At 46.7% G+C, this 21,746-nt stretch overlaps 1 protein-coding gene and 1 pseudogene across 1 annotated transcript; one reads left to right on the forward strand and one right to left on the reverse strand.

Moving 5' to 3' along the window:
* Positions 1-87: 87 nt before the first annotated feature.
* LOC125544209 (uncharacterized) lies at positions 88-13,926 on the reverse strand. The gene is made up of 8 exons (XM_048707811.2): positions 13,189-13,926; positions 6,963-10,671; positions 6,771-6,834; positions 6,525-6,595; positions 6,380-6,445; positions 6,189-6,278; positions 482-658; positions 88-307 (listed from the first exon to the last, which is right to left on the reverse strand). The coding sequence occupies exons 1-8, from the start codon at positions 13,539-13,541 to the stop codon at positions 272-274; spliced, it is 4,566 nt and encodes a 1,521-aa protein (XP_048563768.2). The 5' UTR covers positions 13,542-13,926; the 3' UTR covers positions 88-271.
* On the forward strand, positions 1,958-4,652 carry LOC147979950 (uncharacterized; annotated as a pseudogene).
* Positions 13,927-21,746: the final 7,820 nt, after the last annotated feature.

Here is a 21,746-nt window from a genome sequence, read left to right on the forward strand (position 1 = left end):
TCAAAACTGCTGACACTTATTATTATGGATCGGAGGTGGTAACATTTACGCCTTTACTTGGGCTGAATGTTGCTGTTTTTCATGGGATAGAGAACAAAGGATGCTCTATTATTTAATTATTAATCTGGTAGAATGATGGTCAAAATTTGTTCCCCAGAACCACATATTTACATCTCTATAAACGATTGATGATATGGCTATATAGATATTAACCTAATTTCCTGTTCTCCCAGGAAAAGAAAAGAATGAGCACCACTGCCTATCTCCCCTCTTAGCGCTCTGCAGAATTGAACTTGTTCCAAGCTTCCTGCACAACGGAAGCACGATGATTTAGTCTCGATTATTGCAATAAGTAATCACACATCAAATCATAGCCTCCATTAAACATAAAATTCCAGGTTTTTACTAGTTTGGCGTTCATGAAAAAGTCCGCATGTGGTTTTCAACTTTATGCAGTAGTACGTCTTAACAACAAACGCACCTTAAGAAGATCAAACACCTTCTCACAGATGTACTTTTGTCTAATTGTAGCACCCCTTTGTTGTAATTTATCAGGATGGACACAAAGGGTTGCCTTCCTGTATGCTTTCTTCACGGCAGCAGCTGTAATGAGATCTGTGAGGGGAACTGACTGCCAGCCACTGTCTGAACCAAGTATCTGCCCACAAGAAAAGGATTAAAAGTGACTTTTTCAGGAAAGCTTTTAGATATAGTGATTTGACTATGGGTAGTTTAATTCAGCCAGAGTAATTCAAATTTGGTATCACTGCATAAATGATAAGGTACAGAATTGCTCAAGCATGAGTGAATTCAAGTAATTACATCCATGAGAAGATTTTTCTCCAAATGAAGCAGATAAACAGATGAACAACAAGTCAGATTTACAGATGATAACATGAAAATTAAATGGTTTGTAAATTTGATTCAACTGTGCTTCTAATACCTTTCATGCATGGGTAACCTTTCCTTTATTCTATAACACTATATAGTGTGACAATAACTTCAAATATTAACCGTTACATATGCTGCATCCAACGGTTGAGAGATGGCAAATCCGAGCATTATCATCCGTTGGACAAAGTTTCAACACATAGAATTATGCCACTGTGTTCTAATTGAACTCCCACTGTATCATCTCATGTATTCTAGAAGCGTCTTTCCCCATGCTTAGCTGATTCTCTAATTAAAAGAAGAGACAGAACAACCTGGATTCTAGAGGATCCCTTGCGTTATTTGGGCCTTCCACTCTCCACACATAGTCTGAAGAAGACAGATTGTCAGTTCCTTGTGGACAAAGTGGCGGCCAAGACCCCCCCCCCCCCCCCTCCCCCCTGGCAAGGTAACAACATCAACTCGGCAGGTCGATCCGCACTTGTCAAATCGGTCTTGACATCACTTGTGATTTACCACATCACCGCGCTTGATGTGCTACCGGGCACCAAAGAAAGTATCACCAAGATTCAGCGGGCTTTTCTATGGGCGGGTACTGATCAGGTTTCGGGCGGCAAATGCAAGGTGAATTGGAGAACGGTTTGTCGCCCTACAAATCTTGGCGGATTGGATATCCTGGATCTTGACAAGTTTACCTGCGTGCTCAGGCTGCGATGGCTCTGGTTTGCTTGGGTGGACCCACAGAGGGCTTGGGTTGGCCTTGAAATACCTTGTGATGATGAAGACAAATACTTATTCTATGCCGCGATGATGATAACCATTGGGGACAGCATGACCGCAAGTTACTGGCACTCTCCCTGGCTCCATGGACCAAAGCCTAAAGACATTGCTCCGGGCATCTTCGCCCTTTCCAAGCACACCAATTCCTGCGTTGCCAAGTCCTTGCAGAATAATGACTGGGTCAGGCACATAAACCTGTAAGGTGGACTCTCCGTTGCCCGCATCCAGCAATTCTTCGACCTTTGGTCCAAATGCCAAGAGGTCCACCTTTCGTCGGGTACCAGTGATGGCATCCATTTGGAAGTTCACTGCCGATGGATGCTATTCTGCCGCCACCGCTTACCGGATGCAGTTTGCCAGTTTGATCAATTCAGAGATGCCACATATGGTTTGGAAGGTCTGAATTCCACCTAAGATTAAATTCTTCTCATGGCTTATTCTTCAAGATAGGATTTGGACGGCGGACAGAGACCAAACTACGGTCTTTGCCAACTTTGCAAAAGAGAACCTGAAACCGCTGCTCACCTGATGTTCAAATGTGGATTCACTATCAGAGTTTGGAACATAATTTACAATTGGCTGGGAATACAATCGGTGACTCCTAGCTGGAGCAACCTTCAGACAATCAAGCAATGGTGGAGATCTAATGAGGGTAGGCCAGGCTACTCCAGGAAAACCAACAAGTCTTTACAGATGCTCATATGTTGGGAGATTTGAAACGAGAGGAACGCTAGGGTGTTCCATTCCAAAGCTTCCCATCCTATGAGAGTGGCCGCGACGATTAAGGATGAGGCAAAGACTTGTTGCCGGGGCTAGATTCTTGGGCGATTTAATTCCGGGAGAGTGATCCCTTTTGTTCGGACCTGCGTCGTCCTGTAACCTTAAAAACATTGTCTTACTCCTTAATTAATGAGATGAGGCAAAGCTTTTGCCTCCGTTCCATGAAAAAAGTTGGGATAGAGTTGGATCTTGTCCAATATGATTCGCAGGAAAGGAAATTAATATCGGGATTGTATTTTTTAATGCTATTATGTATCTGATGACCTGCAAAGCACGTATAATTTATCAGTTACTTGTAAAGATTGGAGCCCCATTCACTCATCTCCCATGCTTTTTCCTCTCTATTCTGACGGGTGGGGCCAGCAAACCTACAAAGACAACAGCAACAGAGCCCTCCCGAACCCCCCTCCTTTTGTCTCACATCACCCAATTACCTCCTGCTGTCTCCCACTGTCATGACCGGCATATACTACAGCCCAGGCTTCCGCGGCGCCCCAGTTTATCTTATCGTTATTAGGGGCTTAGCCCAGTTATCGTATTTGGAGATTATATAAACTCATGTACCCTCCCCCTCCCCCTCCCCCCCTCCCTCCTCTCTCTCTCTCTCTCTCTCTCTCTCTCTCTCTCTCGCGCGCGCGCAACGGCGGCGGCACCCCAGCGACCACGCCATCCCTCCTTCCACCCCTACAACCTAAGACCACGCCCTGGCAGGGACCCGATTCCTACCAATCCGGTATCAGGTGTCTCAGGCTTGATCATGTCCGCGCCACCGCCCACCCCCTCCCTCCCGCTGCCGATCGCATCCTCGTCGCCGATGACCACCGTGGCCAGCACGCCGTCCCTGACCGGGCCGGTCTCCTCCGCCGCCTGGACGCCACCCGCGCCCGCCCCCGCCGTGCTCACCTCGGAGGAGATAACAGCGGCGCTCCGGGACCTGACTCAGGCGGTCCAGGGCATCTGCACCTTCCTCGCGGGGCACTATGGGCTGCCGCCGCCCGCCCCCCGTCACCACCATCACGGGGCCGCAGCAGCTCCCGTGGCAGCCGCCACCACCGGCGACTTCCGTCGCATCCATCATGCCGCTGCCGCAGCAGCCGCCGCCACCGGCGATCTCAGGGCTGGGCCTTCCGTTGACGGCGCCCGGGGTGCCCATCCACCAGGTCTGTTTCCCCCCGTCGCCATCTCCGCCACCGGCCTGGCTCGCCGGGTCCATCGAGTCGGTCTATACGATGGCCTCAAGATAGCCGCACGTGATGTCACCGCCGGCGCCGCCCCCGACCATGCAGTTCGGCGGGTCCTCAGGTGCCGCGGGTCCCTACGATGGTGTGGACAGGCCCCTTTTCCATGGCTGTACTCTGCAGCCCGCACACTCGGCGCCGTCGCCCTCGCTGTTCCGCGCGGATGACACATACCCGCCCGTCGTCCATGCCCAGCCACCGCCGAGATTCTCCAAGCCGGAGTTCGCGACCTACGACGGCACCGTCGACCCCATGAATTGGCTCGACCAATGCGACCAATTTTTCAGGGGGCAGCGCACGCTCGCGTCCGGCCGCACCTGGATCGCCTCCTATCATCTACGCGGCGCCGCCCAGATGTGGTGTTACGCCCTCGAGCAGGACGAGGGCGGCATGCCGCCATGGGAGCGTTTCCACGATCTGTGCCTCTTGCGCTTCGGTCCCCGCCCTCCTATACGCGGGAGCCGTCTGGCGAAGCTTGGGCGCCTTCCGTTCCTTACCACAGTGCAAGACTTCGCCGACCGCTTCCAGGCACTGGCGTGCCACGCCCCCGGCGTTTCGGCTCGTCAGCGAGCTGAGCTCTTCGTCGGCGGCCTACCGGACCACATCCGCGTGGACGTGGAGATGCGCGGGCCACAAGATCTCCAGACGGCCATGTACTACGCCCGCGCGTTCGAGCGCCCCGTTGTGGCCATGCAGCAGGCACCACCGCCCCAGGCCGCTGGGCTGCCGCCCTGGCCGGAAGTTCCCGCGCAGGGTCGGCTTGCTCAGGCTTCCGTGGCCAAGCAACTCAAGCGTCGCTGCCAAGGGTTGTGCTTCAACTGCGACGAGCCCTACGTGCCCGGCCACGTCTGCCCGCGACTCTTCTACCTAGAGGCTGCGGACTACATTGAGGAGGACGCTGCCGCCGCCGGGCTCGGCGACCTGCCCGCCCCAGCTGACGCGGAGGTGTTTGGCGCCCGTTAATCACCTCGAGTAGTTCCGCAAGCGTTTCCCCGCCTTCCAGCTCGAGGACGAGCTGTTTGTGCAGGCGGGGAGAGATGTTATGACCGGCATATACTACAGCCCAGGCAGTTAGGGGCCTGGCCCAGTTATCTTATCGTTATTAGGGGCTTAGCCCAGTTATCGTATTTGGAGATTATATAAAATCATGTAAAGACTCGTTTCAAGTTAAGCAGAAGCAATCATATTTGCTCGGCTTCCTGAAGGGAGCCGGGAGACCTAACCCTAGCCGCCGCCTCCTGCGCCCTCTCTCTCGCGAGCGCGCACGCAACGACGGCGCCCCAGCGCCGGCGACCACGCCTTCCTCCATGCCATCCCTCCTTCCACCCCTACAACCTGAGACCACGCCCTGGTAGGGATCCGGTTCCTACCACCCACTACCAATGCCAGTCGTGCCAACTGCCAAAACTCATCTAAGCTAGCATACAATGTTTTCGAGTAAACCAAATTACACCTTGCTAGATTGGCATGTGGGGAAGAGTGTATCTATTTATTGTGAAGGTTGTTCGACCCACATGTGAACTTACCACCAACTCTAATCTTTATAAGTAGGAAAGAAATGAAGCAGACAAAAGGATAAGCAACAAATAAAATATTAATAAATCATACCATAAAAATTAAATGGTTTGTAAATTTGATTAAACTTGGCATCTACTGTAATATCTTTCATGCATTGGGTAATATATGTTCAGAATAGACTTCTAAAAGCTATAACAAACTGGAAAACTGTCCTCTAAAGCTCTCGACTACTCACCATACACAGCCTTCCCGGTTTAGACATCTATCTTCTGGATAAACTGGATAAGTGGATATGTATACATATATTCCACGACCAAACTGTTACTCCATAGTTTTCGGGTAACATATTATTTTAGCTGAAGGAGATTCCGTACCAGATTTCTGTGATAGTGTTTCTTTGTATTGTGCAATAATTCCAAACCCAACTAAATTCAAAATTTACTGAATTGAGTTGTCTAGAACTTCTTGTGTTTTCATCATGGATTTACAGTGTCCCATACTGATTGATAAACTCAATATTTTCTACCATTTACCCAAAAATAAATTAAATTGCAAGAATGTTACGATGTTTGATTTTCATATTTTCCTTTCAGCTTATGTGGTTAATCAGTTATGCTTAGTGCATTACAGTACTTTCTGGTACTACTGTAACAGCATAAGCATGTAAAGGAAACTGTTAGGTATAATTCCATAAAAAGTGGAATTACAGAAGTTGACTTTAGAGAGTTGTGTTGTGGATGTTTTGAGTCATTTCTTAAGCTGATCATTTCTGTAACTGAGTAATAAGTGGAAGCTCCCAACTCTCAAAGTCATTTCTTAAATTTCCTGAAATCAATTTAGCACAGAATTTATTGGAAGTCAAAAGTAATATATATTCTAAAACTGAAAATGGACATGCGAAAGGTATACAAGGCTCAGCGAAATTTATAAGCAACAAAGAAAAATGGTTGAAACAGAAGTCATGTAAGTCAAAATACGTACATATTGCAACGTAGAGAGCAATGCTCGTAGATTTCCTTCCTTTCCATTTGACCATCTCTTGACTTCAGGATCAAGGAATTCAGCCAATCTCTGTATCAAAGATATATGAACACCAGATTGCAGAAGAAAAGACTATTAAGAAACAGTGCAATATGTTTGCCTTCCTGGTGAGTGATAACTTATTGTCTTACGTGTTTTTCTGTTTGCTCCCTCTGAGCCAGCATGTCCCGCATATTCTTTTCGGCTAGAGCTTTTTCCTGAAAATTGGTGATGATGAAACTACCAATAGATGTCAAGACTAACAAGTGAAGGAGAAAACAAAACATCTGAGTATACCGCTCGTTCAGCTGTCCGTTGGTGCCTCTCCGATCTTGCTTTGTGTCTTAGCGCTGATTCAAACTCAGTTGCTGTAAATAAATGCCAAAACATTCAAATAAGGCAAAGAACATAAAGTTCCCACAAATCATCATCACATAACATACTGTAAAAAATATTACAGGAAAAGGTTACGATGACATGACAAAAATTGTCCCCCCTTATACAGGGAAAAAGGTTAGAAACACTTCTGGATATCAGCAGTACCTTGATTACAAGAATCTGTGCTTCTTCCATGGTCGTTAGAAGCTGTCTTCTGAAATTGTGTGTTCTATTTATTATCCAGCATCAAGACCAAGGATGAGAAATTACTTAGGGCATCATTAGTAGCTGCTTAGAGTAAATAAAAAAATAGTTTGGTAGCTGTGCCAAAAAGTCTTTTGTAACAACATCAGTTACCTGATTAGTAGCCTTAAAACTATCTTTGAATGGGACCCTGGCCTTTTCTATTCGCTCCTTAGCATCTGCAGCAGCCTTTGCCTTTTCAATTGCCCTCTCTCGAGCTTCTGCAGTTGCTCTCTCAACTGCTGCACGTTCCACTTTTATTCTAGCTTCTCTAGAAGCCTTCTCTGCAACTGCCTCATCACTTGCCTTCTCTTTAACTCGTGCTTCTGCAGACGCTCTTTGTCGTGAAGAGGTAATCCTTTCTAATGCTATTCTTTCAGCCTTTGTACGAGCCTCAGCGAATGCCCTCTCATGAGCTTCTCTGGTAGCCCTCTGAACAGCAAGCCTATCTTTTGCCCGCTCCCTCTCCCTCTCCTTCTCTTCTTCTAGTTCTCTAATTGGTTTCTCCTTACTTTGTTCTTTTTCCATTTTGTATTCCCTTTCTTTATCTTTATCTGGTCTTAGGGAGACATCCTTTTCAATTTCAATTTCTGCCTTTCTTATATCATCTCTCCCTTCAATTCTCTGGGCATCAGAGGTCTCTTTTCTTGATTTCTGAACAAACTTTGATGCACTACCCTCTCCAAAAGATTGCTGATCCTTCAAATTTACACTCGATATTTTGCCTTTGCCATCTCCTTCACTTTTGCCGCCTGTCTTTTTCCCTTGTAACGCTGTGTCTCTTATTGTCGAATATTCACTATCTGCTTTTATGCAGTTCTCTTCAAGATTTACAAGGAAAGATATGCTTTCTTCAGACGTCAGAGCAGAAATAGATTCAGCATTTTGAGGCAAGTGATGCATGCTAGTGCATGCTTCTGAGAATGAAGCATGCATATCTTTAGAACATGTGGTATAATTATTGTAATCATCGGTGATAACTTCAGCTCCAGAATGAAGTACATTACCCACCCTATTATTCTTTGCAATTATTTCTGCATATACATCATTTAGTCCTCTGGTGGCACCAGTTTCCGTGGATGTCTGGCCTTCCGCCGTATCATGGTTTAACGTTTTTTCCACCAGTGTCGTCTCACTGTTCCCTAACAAGGTATTCTTTGCTTCTTTTCCGTTACCATGGGATACAAAATCCTCAATTGTATCCATATTGTTTGCCAACTCTTGAGGTTCCAATAATGACTCCTGAGATTCTGGGAGTTGATCTGAGTGTTTGGCAGAAGTAGCACATGTTCTAACATTGTTTTCCATCAAGTCACTGTCTGCCACAAATACATTCAGCACCTCTGCTTCGTCATTTTCATCAGCATCGGTATCAGAAGTAACACTAGTTTCCTTTTCAGGAGATCCCGCATCCCAGTATACATCTTCATCTTGGGAATCTTCATGCAGGCTTTCTTTCTCCTCAATTACAAATCTCTCCATTTCTTTATGGATGAGCGTTTCTGAAGGTAGTTCAGTTATTTTTTCTTGTTCACTTTGCAGGCATGCTTCATCAACAAAACTGAACATCTTGTCTTCCTCATAAGTTTTAGCCTCCCTGTGAACTGTATTTGACAGCTTTGGGGACCACTGGTCTTCGTAATATTCTGCAGGCTCTTCTAATGTGGCTACTTTCGCTTGAATCGTCTCAATTTCATCAATGATAGGAACTTCCGGATGTTCATCTGATATTTGATTCCTTGCGGAAGTGCAAAGTGTCTCATCAGCACATGGAATCTCAAGTCCCTCTTTATTGTTGTTTTCTTTGTCATATTTTCCTACTGGTGGAGTTTCTTCAGTACTAGCATCAGAACAATTTTGGTTACCATTGGCATGACCTACCGGTATACAAACCTTCAAAGACAAACTGGATGTATCTGGAACAACATGCAGCTTTGGAGGTATGCCATTCATACATGAAGCCTCAAATATCCCATCATCATCATGACCTTTTGGAGAATTGCTTTGCCCTACATGTTCTTTGATATGAGAATCGTTTGTTTCTTGGTATACCACCCTTTCCTCCCATAGTGAACCTTCAGGAGCTGTAGGAGCCTCATGTTCAACCACTAGAGCAGCTGTATCATCTGCTATAAGATTTACATGTAACGTTCCCAGCTCTGTTATTTCATTACAACCCAACAATTTCCCATCTCTTTCCAAATCACCTGCATTAACCCCTTCTTTTACTTTCTCAGAATGGCCATGCTTAGTGAAGGGATTTGTTGTTGGACCATTATCACCTTCACATGCAGCTGTGCTAGTTGCAGATTTCCGATGATGGCTAACCAGATCGTAGAATTCAGCATCTGATGCCCACTTGCCTAGTTGATCAACTTTACTGTCACTTTGTATTATCTGCTGAGGCTTCCCTGGAGATAGAACCCCTTTTCCGTCTTGATAACAGTCAGCTATCTTAACTGCACTACTGCCTCTGTGTTTATCCAGGAAACTTAGATTCTCATAGTTTTCCTCTTCTGCTAACTTTCTTGAGGTCAGCTTCTCTTCAAATATATTCACCTCTTCAGGACTCTTATCTTCCTTGATTTCTGTCGATTTTGTGCCTCTATGATGACCTGGCCTCTTCCGAAGTTTAAAACTGTCCCCTTTTCTCTCCATCAGTTCTTTTGCAGCTTTTAACCTCGCTTCAGCAAAATCCATTGCTTCCTTTATAGCATCAGCAGCAGCAGAGTTAGGATTGACCTCAGAATCTCTGTCAGATTTACTTTCCTTGTTATTAAGAAAATTAGATGGTAGGATTGATGGTGGCTGTACTTTGATGGGCGGTGTTTGAATATGGGTGTTGGACACCCTTAAGAATGGATAGTCGGGGGAAGGCACTTCCTCACTTGATGCTGAATGAGTGCTAGATCTCTTGTGGTCCTTTTCATCTTCATAGAGATTTTCAGAATTGAGAAGACAAGTTGAGATATTTTGCTTCACATCCGTTGCTTCCTTTATAGCATCAGCAGCAGCAGAGTTAGGATTGACCTCAGAATCTCTGTTAGATTTACTTTCCTTCTTATTAAGAAAATTAGATGGTAGGATTGATGGTGGTTGTACATTGATGGGCGGTGTTTGAATGTGGGTGTTGGACATCCTTAAGAATGGATAGTCTGGGGAAGGTACTTCCTCACTTGATGCTGAATGAGTGCTAGATCTCTTGTGGTCCTTTTCATCTTCATGGAGATTTTCAGAATTGAGAAGACAGGTTGAGATATGTTGCTTCTCATCCGTTACAGCATCACCATTTACAGGGAGTTGTGGTGGGCTAGTCTCCTTATTTTCATCATTAGCAGTTGCACCATTGCTCTCCTCACTTGATGCTGAATGAATGCTAGAGCTCCTGTGATCCTTTTTATCTTCATAATGATTTTCATAAATGGGAAGGCATGGAGAAATATGCTGCTTCTCATCAGCTACAGAATCACCGCTTGCAGGGAGTGGTGGTGGGCTCATCTCCTTATCTTCACCATTAGCAAGTGCACCATTGTCCATTACTGGAACATGATTCGTTGCTGAATCATTTGACAAATTGCAAGAGTCAACCACGTAACTTATTGAAGGCTCCACCATGCAAGTAGTCATTTCAACTAGATCATCTAGCCTTCCCCTGGTTGCCTTATTATATGACATGTTGAACTGTTGTTCACCATCTGGAGGAAAGGAGATTGGAGAAAACTGTTCCTCATCAAACTGTTGGTCATAGACCACATTTGGATAGTGTTGATAGAGTAGAGATGGCTCAGAATCCATTTCAGCAGATTCTTTTCTGATTGATGATCTGTAGAATTGAAAATAATGAAGAATGAGTCAGAAACAAAGCGTGTGCATTCGCTTTTTCCAATAGTAATGGAAACAAGCTTCTGTCAAACAAATGTAAAGAAGATGATGACAACACAACATTCGCAAAGCAAGTTGTCAGGTATGCCACATGCATAACACGTGCTGCTTAAATGAAAACAAAGGATTTAACTTGTGCACGCGACCTCGGTAACAGTTGAAGGATTGATCTTACAGCAAAAATGGTTAATAATGAACAGGCTCAAATCCACAAGTAATGGTTTCACATTGATTTTGAAGCCCTGTCAAGAACAGATTTCAGGAAATAAAATCCTACTTATTTGTTTTCTTGCGGGGGAAAATCCTGCTTGTTTAAATCAAAACTCAAAAGATGACACAGATGATGTGATATCTGGGCCCGGGCAGCAATTCAACACTAACAGTGTGCTTCCATTAAATCTACGTGCTTCCATGGACCACATGGAGCTGATTGTTGGCTGTAGGCTCTATGCATGAGTAGCAGCCGATGGAGTTCATCCACACACGTGGGCAATCATGAACTAACAAATGTAAGAAAGAATTTGCACTGTGGGTCAAATTACAAGATCTATATATGGAAAGCAAGTATGATTGGCCTGGTCCAAGCATTACTAATTTACACAAAAAGGGGGTATGAAAAGGCCAGGGGATGTGGGATTTCCGATAGAAGCCGAATAATCAAGCCGCTTGCCAACAACAACAACAACAACAACAAAGCCGTTAATCCCAAACAAGTTGGGGTAGGCTAGAGGTGAAACCCATAAGATCTCGCGACCAATTCATGGTTCTGGCACATGGATAGCAAGCTTCCACGCACCCCTGTCCAAGGCTAGTTCTTTGGTGATACTCCAATCCTTCAGATCTCTCTTTACGGACTCCTCCCATGTCAAATTCGGTCTACCCCGACCTCTCTTGACGTTATCCACACGCTTTAGCCGGCCGCTATGCACTGGAGCTTCTGGAGGCCTGCGCTAAATATGCCCAAACCATCTCAGACGATGTTGGACAAGCTTCTCTTCAATGCCATTAGTGAAAAATTGCTCCTACTCAGTAATAACTACTTTTGCTTTAAGATCTGTAAACACTTTAAGGTGGACTGCCCAAGCAAATTCTAACCAACTTAATCTCACATTAAAGGCCAACTTGGCATGTTTGTTTTGTCCTATAGAAGAAACAGAATAAAGTTTGATATTTATTCTAAAAAAGGAATAAAGTTTGATATTCCTTCATGGCTTTAAGAGAGAGGTTACCAATTAGTTCATATGTGAAGAGAATTAGAAATGGCCAAGCAAAAGCACCTTTAAGAGTCACCACTCGCCAAAATGCTAAAGGCACCCTATTAGTCTATGAATCAGCTTGGTGGCAGTTGGTTACCTTCAGCAAGTTAAAGTGGATATTCATGGCATGGGAGTTAAGAGACAAGCATTTGTATTTTGGAAGATCCAACAAATTCCCAAGTGGCAAACCTTCATAAGTTGACTAGTACCACAAATATGTGAGGCCCTTGCTCAAAATAGACAAAGGAAGTCAGTCACATTTTACCACGGAACTACTGCTAAATTAGGCGGTGAATCGCAAATAAAATGCAGGAGCAGTAAGGGGAGAATTTGGTGGAAAAAGGGGTGAATACACTACATGAATAGATCTGATAGATAAATGTTTCCTTAGGAATCATGTGCTATTTCCAATCTGATAATATCTTTCCGTGAAATTGTAGTCTCCATATAGTAACTTTTAATTCATAAGTGACCATCACTGAGACGAACGTCTCACAGAAAATTCCTAGCAACAAGTACACGTACCACGCATGTGACTGATTATACTAGAAATAAGCCCTGAACAGCAGCATCTGAAATAAGATCTGAAGGTGGAGTTATGGTTTGTGCGTAACCACCCAAATTCTTCTAGTTCAAACCAACTGGAAAGGTGAGGAGAAAAGGCACCACTTGGCCCAAAAGGAATCACCTTTCTGCAAAAGAAGTGCACCCAAAACAAACAGAGGTACATATAGCGTAGCTAAACTATCCAATCGCATAGTTCCACAGTATGCATGGAGCTTAAATGGTGACAAAAGTTAGCATCTCTACCCAGCAGAGGCATTATAGTACACGTAGCTCGCAAATGACATGCCACCACACTCACCGAAAGACAAGCAGAAATTGAATAAAATCTTATAAAGGAAAAATAAAGCTACAAAGTGGTCGTGTATAGGTATAGCAACATTTGTCCTAAAAAAGCGGTGGCATTGACGCGTCATATATCGCGTAGGAAACATTCTGGGATACACGAGGAATGGCTTTATGGTGTCCAGTGTCCACCCCACGGCTCGTCGCCTCTAAACCACGATCAAACAGGGCCTAAAAATGGCGTGGAAGGCCAGCATTCTTATCCCCAAAACACAGAGCACGCAACAGTAGCACAGCGAGGGTCATAGAGAAGAAGAAACGCAAAATTCCAAGAATGAGCACAGAATCCATACCTCGAGCTCCCGCTCCATGACTCGATCTCGTCCGGCATTCCCTCCGGCTCCGCGAACATGTCCTCGTACGGCGCCGCGTACTCCCCGAAGCCGGCCCGCGTGAAGATCTCGCCGTACCTCCCCGCGCCGCCGTCGCTCCCCGCTGACGCCGGGGGCAGGTCGAGGTACGGGATGGAGCAGGAGGCCGCGACGCCGCCGAACACGTCCGCGTAGTCCGCCGGAGCCCCTGCGAGAGGGGGCGCGAACCGCGGGCCCCCGCCGAACACGTTCCCGTACGTGGCCGAGTCCGACGCCTTCCTCCGGTGCCTCCGCGCCCGGTGCCGCGGTGGCGGTGCGGTGGCGAGGTCCTCCATGCGGGCCTCGCGGCGAATTGGAGAATGGGGGGAGAGGGGAGCAGGCACCAGCAGTCCAGCAGGCAGCAGGCAGCAGCCTCGCGTCGCACTGATTCAAATAGCTTTGCTACGCTACGAGTAGAATTTGGGTTCGAGTACGGGGGGAGGAGCGGAGCTTGGGGCCTGGGGCGATTTGGGAAGTGGGCGCGGGGGGACGAGTGGTAGGTCGAGCCGGCGCCTGTAGAGCTCTTTTGTTTTCTTTCTTTGTTTCTTTTTTGATTGATGATTGGTGACATGGTTGTGCCGGTAGAGAATCCGCGTATATTTTGGGTCGACACATGGTGGAGCCCGGATGTCCAGTCACCAGCGTCCTCGCCGTCGGCCCAGGGAAGGCCAGGTTGTCTTGAACAATTTACTGGAGAGGCGACTTGACTTCTGTCCGGCAGCGGCCCCACCACACCTACTTCTACTGCAACTCACATACTGTAAAAAGAAAACTACTCCTACTGTATGGCAACAGCTTTTCGTTTCGGCTCCCAGACTACAATTTCACTGCTCAGAATAGATCAAGAACAAATGGGTAAAACTTCAGCTCACTTGTGTGTTTAATGGCATCTTGTAATCAATCAAATATACTAACATCACTTTTCTCGGCCATGGTTGTTGTCATCACCTTCCCTCTTCCTTTCTCCGCAACATCCAGCAGCTACAAAGAACATGCCAAGAGGTTCATTGTAATACCACAAATGGAACGGAGTTTCATATCTAGCATGAACATTGCTGGAAATTTTGTATATCCTTGCGGATCTTACTAGTTGTTGCCACTCTAGCAAAGCACTCATGCTGGTAATAAATTAGACTTTTGAAAAGCTTTTCACTCACTTTCCAAGGCCTCGGTAGCAAAGCTCCTACAATATAGAACACCCCCCCCCCCCCCGGCCCCCCGCGCGCCAACCCAAAAGAAAGCTCAAAGGTTGGATACACGATATTATCTCAAATGGCAAAAACAGTGATCCTACTAAAATGGAGTTCTAGATGCATGGATCAACTGTAAGAATCGGCTTCCTCAAGGTGATCCTCTCTACCCCTATCTCTTCATTATGGTAGTTGGTCTGCTTCAACAACTTATATCGCACAATCTACATACCGAGTATCTATGTCACGTAATTTTTACTCATCTACCATCTACGATGCTTCAATTTTCGACAATACTCTAATCGTCGCAGCCGCTTCACCTTCAGCTGCTTCATCCCTCAAAGCCCTCCTCAAGGAATTTGCTCTCTCAAGTGGCCTCACCATCAACTTAACTAAAACAAGCTTTGTACCCTTACGCATTGACCAATCTAGCGCGACCACCATCGCAAACATCCTAGACCGTTACGTTTCTTCTTTCCCTCAAATTTACCTGGGCATCTCCTTGTCTCCCATTCGCCTGCCACCAAATAACTTTCATCCAATACTTGAACGCTACAAAAAGTTCCTCGCCGGTTGGCGCGCTAAGCTCCTTGCTAAAGGAGACCTCCTAATCCTTATCATAGTTGTTCTATACTCACTCTTAACCTACTCCATGTACATTTTTCAAATCCCCAAAATTTTCTAAAAGCTATTCATGCGCTTAGATGTGCCTTCTTTTGGATGGCTGAGGACACCTGCTAGGGAGCTCGGTGCCTCATTGCTTGGAATAACGTTTGCAAACCTAAAAAGTATGGTGGTTTAGGAATTAGAAACTTGCACATTCAAAATATTTGCTTACTAATGAAATTTGTTGTTAACTATCACATTCCAGATTTTTTTCCCCCAAATATGGTATGTTAAATTTTTACAGTGAATAAAAACTTTTCTAGGAAATACCTATGGTTGCCTAGGAATGCTTGTCAATGACTTTGATTTATTTGATTGTTTGCCTAGAAGGATGAAAATCCAAATGCCACTAGTGAAACCCTAGCTAGCTTTGGTAGAGACCAAGCCATTTTAAAATATTGTTGGGCAAAACGCTAACTTAAATAAGTCCCAAGAATATCAAAGCCAAAATGATTCCCCTAAAAGAATTTGAGTTGGTTTTATTTTGAAATCATTTCAAAGGCCAAAGGGAATTATTCAAAAATAGTTTTGTATTTTATTTGGCAGGAAATAATATATCATAAGTCCAAATAATAGTCTTAGCCCTCTACCATTTTCCAGATTGAATTTGAAACACTTTTGGTTTTGAAACCAAGTTCGAATTCAAAATGAAAATGTAAGTGCAGTAAAAATATGTCCATTTTGTCCCAATGAAATGTTCAAACATTTCTAAATATTCCATTTGGAATTTAGAAAACAATTACTGTTTGAAGAAAATTCAAATTCAAATTCATTTGAAAAAGACACAGCAAAACAGAAAAGAAAAAGGAAAGACCAAACAAAAAAGGATAAGACAAAAAAGGGCCCAACTGGACCAGCCAGCCGAGCCGAGGCCCCACTAGCCAGCCCAGCTCATCCCGCGCCCCTCTCTCTCTCTCTCTCCCACTGACTGGTGGAACCCGCGCGTCAACACCTCTTCCCAACCTCCGGCACCCAAGCATGCACATCGCCCCGCAACAGTCGTGCACGCCTGCGCCCACGTCTCCCACGTCCATGCGCTCTGGCCGCCCCAGCGCCACCGCACCTATTTAAACCCAGGACCCCCTCTCCATTTCGCCCAACCTCACAGCCCACATTGCCGTCGGCGAGACCCCCGAGCACCACCTCTGACCTAGCCACCTTCGGCCAATTTTCCGAACTAACATAGAGTTGCCCGAAACACTTTTCCCACCGCCGCAAACTTCTGTTCTTCCACGATCCCATCTGGAGGCCTTTTCTGGTACTCTTCCGAAAGGGGAATCGATCACGGAGGGCTTCTGCATCATCCTTGCTAACTTCCGATGATGCATGAGTAGTTCACCACAGACCTACGGGTCTATGTCTAGTAGCTAGATGGCTTCTTCTCTCTCTCTTTGATCTTCAATACCATGTTCTCCTCGATCTTCTTGGAGTTCTATCCGATGTAATCTTCTTTTGCGGTGTGCTTGTTGGGATCCGGTGAATTGTGGCTTTATGATCTGAATATTCATGAGAGGTAATTGAGTCTTTTCTGGATTTTATTATGCAAAATTATTATATATTTGTATTTCTCTTCAATCTATCCATTTGGTTTGGCCAACTAGATTGATTTATCTTCAGTGGGAGATGTGCTTTGTTATGGGTTCAATCTTGTGGTGCCCAATATCCCAGTGACAGAAGGGGACAAGACACGTATTTGTATTGTTGCCATTAAGGGTAAAATGATGGGGTTTATTCATATTGATTGGGTTTACTTTGTCTACATCATGTCATCTTCCTTAAGGCGTTAATCTGTTTTATGAACTTAATAGCATAGATGCATGCTGGATAGCGGTCAATTGGTGAAGTAATAGTAGTAGACGCAGGTAGGAGTCGGTCTACTTGGCTCGGACGTGATGCCTATATACATGATCATTGCCTTGGATATCGTCATAACTATGCGCTTTTCTATCAAGTGCCCAACAGTAATGTGTTCACCCGTCGTATGATATGAGTTCGAGAGAGAAGCCTCTAGTGAAAACTATGGCCCCCGTGTCTACCTTAATCATATTACAAAACCAAAATTCATTTGCTGCAATTTTATTTCTTTTATTTTGTTTTGCAATTTATCCATCTACCTATACAAGATTTAATCCTTGCAGGTAACGAGTTCAAGGGGATTGACAACCCTCTTGCCCGTGTTGGGTGCAAGTATTTGCTTTTGTGTGTGCAGGTGTTATTCATGAGGCTTTGTGTGATTCTCCTATTGGTTTGATAAACCTTCGTTCACACCGAGGAAAATACTTATCTCTATTGTACTGCATCTCCCCTCCTCTTCGGGGAAAATCCCAACGCAGCTCACAAGTACCAGTCCGAGGACTACATCGGTGCATAGACACATCAAAAATATCATCATGCATGATTGCCTCTAGGGCATATATCCAACAAGGGTGTCATGTAGCCCGACAAGTTTGACCAGTCATTGGCGTCCTGGCCGTTCTGGCCTTGCAGGTGTTCATGGATCGTCTGCTAGTACATGGTCCTGGTGTTTCGGAGCCCGAACGGCCCTCTTGGGCCAGGGTTTGGTGGTGAAGATGCCACGAGGGATGGCGAAGAAGCCGATGCAATCTGAGGGATCAGCGGGACGCACATACGAAGATCGTCGTGGTTGCTGATGACGAAAGCCACGACGTTGATGTAGATCATGTAGAAAGGGTGGTGCGGTGGGTTGATGTTGACCTAGCCCGCCCAGTCGATGGTGAATGTGACGGAGCCAAATGTTAGGCTCTCTCGTGGCGGGAGGCCACTTGAAGCTGAGGAAGATCCGATCTGAGATCGGTCTCCAGCCGAAACAACCCATTGAGGGAGTCCTGGATTAGGGGGTCCTCGGACAGCCGGATTATATACTTTGGCCGGACTGTTGGACTATGAAGATACAAGATTGAAGATTCGTCCCGTATCCGGATGGGACTCTCCTTTGCGTGGAAGGCAAGCTTGGCGATTCGGATATGTAGATCTCCTCCCTTGTAACCGACTCTGTGTAACCCTAGCCCCCTCCGGTGTCTACATAAACCGGAGGGTTTAGTCCGTAGGACAACAACAATCATACCATAGGCTAGCTTCTAGGGTTTAGCCTCTCCGATCTCGTGGTAGATCAACTCTTGTAATACTCATATCATCAAGACCAATCAAGCAGGAAGTAGGGTATTACCTCCATCGAGAGGGCCCGAACCTGGGTAAACATTGTGTCCCCTGCCTCCTGTTACCATCCGCCTTAGACGCACAGTTCGGGACCCCCTACCCGAGATCCGCCGGTTTTGACACCGACATCGGTGCTTTCATTGAGAGTTCCACTGTGTCGTCACCATAAGGCTTGATGGCTCCTTCGATCATCGGCAACTGTGCGATCCAGGGTGAGGTTTTTCTCCTTGGACAGATATTCGTATCCGGCAGCTTCGCACTGCGGGCCAACTCGCTTGGCCATCTGGAGCAGATCGAAAGCTACGCCCCTGGCCATCAGGTCAGGTTTGGAAGCTTGAACTATACCGCCGACATCCACGGAGACTTGATGTTTGATGGATTCGAACCCATGTCAGGTGCGCCGCACAGTCACGATGAGCATGATTTAGCTCTGCCGTCAGACAGTGTTCGGGAGATCACACCTGTAACTACTCCGGCCCTCAATCCGGAACAGATCGTGCCATCCGAGGACGGGTGGATGGACCCCGCTACGGAGGCCACACACTCAGCGGCGATAGAGCCGAATACTGACTTCACTTCCTACGAGACTTGTGTTGCCGGACCTTTGGATTCGTCCCTGGCCACGGTCTCCAAACTGCCTGCGTCCGTACCTATCAAATCTGATTGGGCGCCGATCACGGAGTTTTCCTCCGCGGATATCTTTCAGCACTCGCCCTTGGGTGATGTGCTAAATTCATTAAGGTCTCTCTCCTTGTCAGGAGGCCCTTGGCCGAACTGCGTTCGGCTCGAGTGGGAAGCGGACGACGAAGAAATTCGTTCCCCACCCACCACCCACTTAATAGCCACTGTCGACGACTTAACCGACATGCTTGATTTATGCTCTGAAGACATCGACGGTATGGACGACGATGCGGGAGACGAATAGGAACCACCGCCCGCAGGGCGCTGGACTGCCACTTCATCACATGATGTATACATGGTGGATACACCCAAAGAAAATGACGACAAGGAGTGGGAGGAAGCAGCGAAGGACAATTCCCTCGAGAAGCAACCAAAGCGACGGTGTAAGCGCCGCTCTAAATCCCGCCCCGGCAAAATAGCGATAGTAGTGCAAGAAAGAGTAACACCCCGGTCGACCCCAAAGGAGACAACGACCACATGAACCTCGCGGTGGAGCAGGGTGAACCAGCGGACGACGAACATAGTACGGAGCCGCTGTCCGGTCACGACGACCCCGAGGGTAAAACTCATCAATCTGTCTCCGAAGACATGAATAGTCCGGACGGCGATGCACACATCATCCCTGAAAGACACTTGGAACAAGAGAACCTTCATAAAAGGCTCATAGAAACCGCACGGAGCCTGAAGAAGCAGAAGCAAAGGCTTAAGACCGCGCAGAATACGCTCAACAGCAGATGGAATAAAGTGCTTGACACAGAAGAAAAGTACGGCGGTAATCGCTACACAATAAGCTTTCCAAAGCGCAAGTTGTTGCCTGAATTCGGCGACGAGGCCTTAGAGCCCACTCGGTCGGAAAATAAAACTGCAGATCAATCGGACCGACCACCCCGTGGTTGCGACAGGGCGGCTAACGATGACGTACACAAGTCAGCACACAACCTACGTGAGGACCTACACAAAAAGCCAGTTTGACCAGGTCCATTTACGGACCTAGGAAGCACGTTTCGGCACAAAATCATCACCGCCCAAATGACTATACTGACAGAGTATTAGTTCGGAATCAAAATCGAACACTACAACCGTCAGACACGCCCAAATACAGGGGTGTCGCGCACCCCCTATGCTTCACCGACGAGGTACTGGACCATGAATTCCCAGAACGATTCAAGCCCGTGAACATAGAGTCATACGACGGAACAACAGACCCTAGGGTCTGGATTGAGGACTTTATCCTTCACATCCACATGGCTCGTGGAGATGATCTCCACGCCATCAAATACTTACCCTTAAAGTTAAAAGGACCAGCTAGGCACTGGTTGAAAAGCCTCCCCGAAAACTCAATTGGAAGTTGGGAAGAGCTCGAGGACGCTTTCAGGGCTAATTTTCAAGGGACCTATGTCCGACCTCCGGATGCAGACGATTTAAGTCACATAATTCAACGACCCAGAGAGTCAGCCCGAAAGCGTTGGAACAGATTCCTCACTAAGAAGAATCAAATTGTCGACTGCCCGGACGCCAAAGCCTTAGCGGCTTTCAAACATAGTGTCCGGGACGAATGGCTTGCCAGACACCCCGGCCAGGAAAAACCAAGGACAATGGCAGCCCTAACAAGCCTTATGATCCGCTTTTGCGCGGGCGAGGATAGTTGGCTGGCCCGCAGCGGCACCAGTGACCCAAGCACATCCGAAGTCAGGGATGGCAATGGAAAACCACAACGCAATAGAAGCAAGCGTCGAAGCAATGAAGTCAGCCCAGACAATACGGCGGTAAACACCGGATTCAGGGGCTCTCGGCCTGGTCAATGGAAAAAGCCATTCAAAGGCAGCAGAGATGGACCGTCCAGCCTAAACAAGATTCTGGACAGATTATGTCAGATTCACAGCACCTCCAATAAACCTACAAAGCACACCAACAGAGAATGCTGGGTCTTTAAGTAGGCCGGCAAGCTAAACGCCAAACATAAGGGGAGGGAGACACCAAGTGAAGACGAGGATGAGCCTCACCAACAAAACACTGGGGACAGAAAAAAATTCCCACCAGAAGTCAAAACAGTGAACATGATTCACGTGACGAAGAGGAGGAGCACACGCGACTCCGAGACGTACGCGCCATAGAGCCCGTTACCCCCAAGTTCAACCCTTGGTCGGCCTGCCCAGTCACTTTTGATCGCAGGGATCACCGGACTAGCATCTGGCACAGAGGATTGGCCGCCTTGGTACTAGACCCAATAATTGACGGATACCATCTCACTCGAGTCCTTATGGACGGCGGCAGTAGTCTTAATCTGATATATCAAGACACAGTCCGCAAAATGGGGATAGACCCAACAAGAATCAGCCAAAGCAATACTACCTTTAAAGGAGTAATACCATGCCCAGAAGCCCGATGCATGGGCTCTATAGTACTAGAGGTTGTATTCGGTTCTCCCGACAACTTCCGAAGCGAAGAATTAACCTTCGACATCGCTCCATTCCGAAGCGGCTATCAAGCACTACTCGGAAGAACAGCCTTCACTCGTTTTAATGTAATACCGCATTACGCTTATCTTAAGCTTAAGATGCCCGGTCCACATGGCATCATCATAGTTAGCGGAAACTCAGAGCGTCCCTTACATGCGGAGGAAAGTACGGCGTCTTTCGCAGCCGAACACTGAACGACCCCTCCAACCGGAATAAATGATCGGTCATCAAGACCGCGGACACGGCTAGACGAGTCCGGCGCACCCCTCGCTATAACAGTTCAGACAAACCCGAGATTGGGTCGATGGATATACCCTCATAGGTGGCG

Source organism: Triticum urartu, chromosome 3A, assembly GCF_056163025.1.
Source record: "Triticum urartu cultivar PI428250 chromosome 3A, HENAU_Tu73, whole genome shotgun sequence".
NCBI lineage: Eukaryota > Viridiplantae > Streptophyta > Magnoliopsida > Poales > Poaceae > Triticum > Triticum urartu.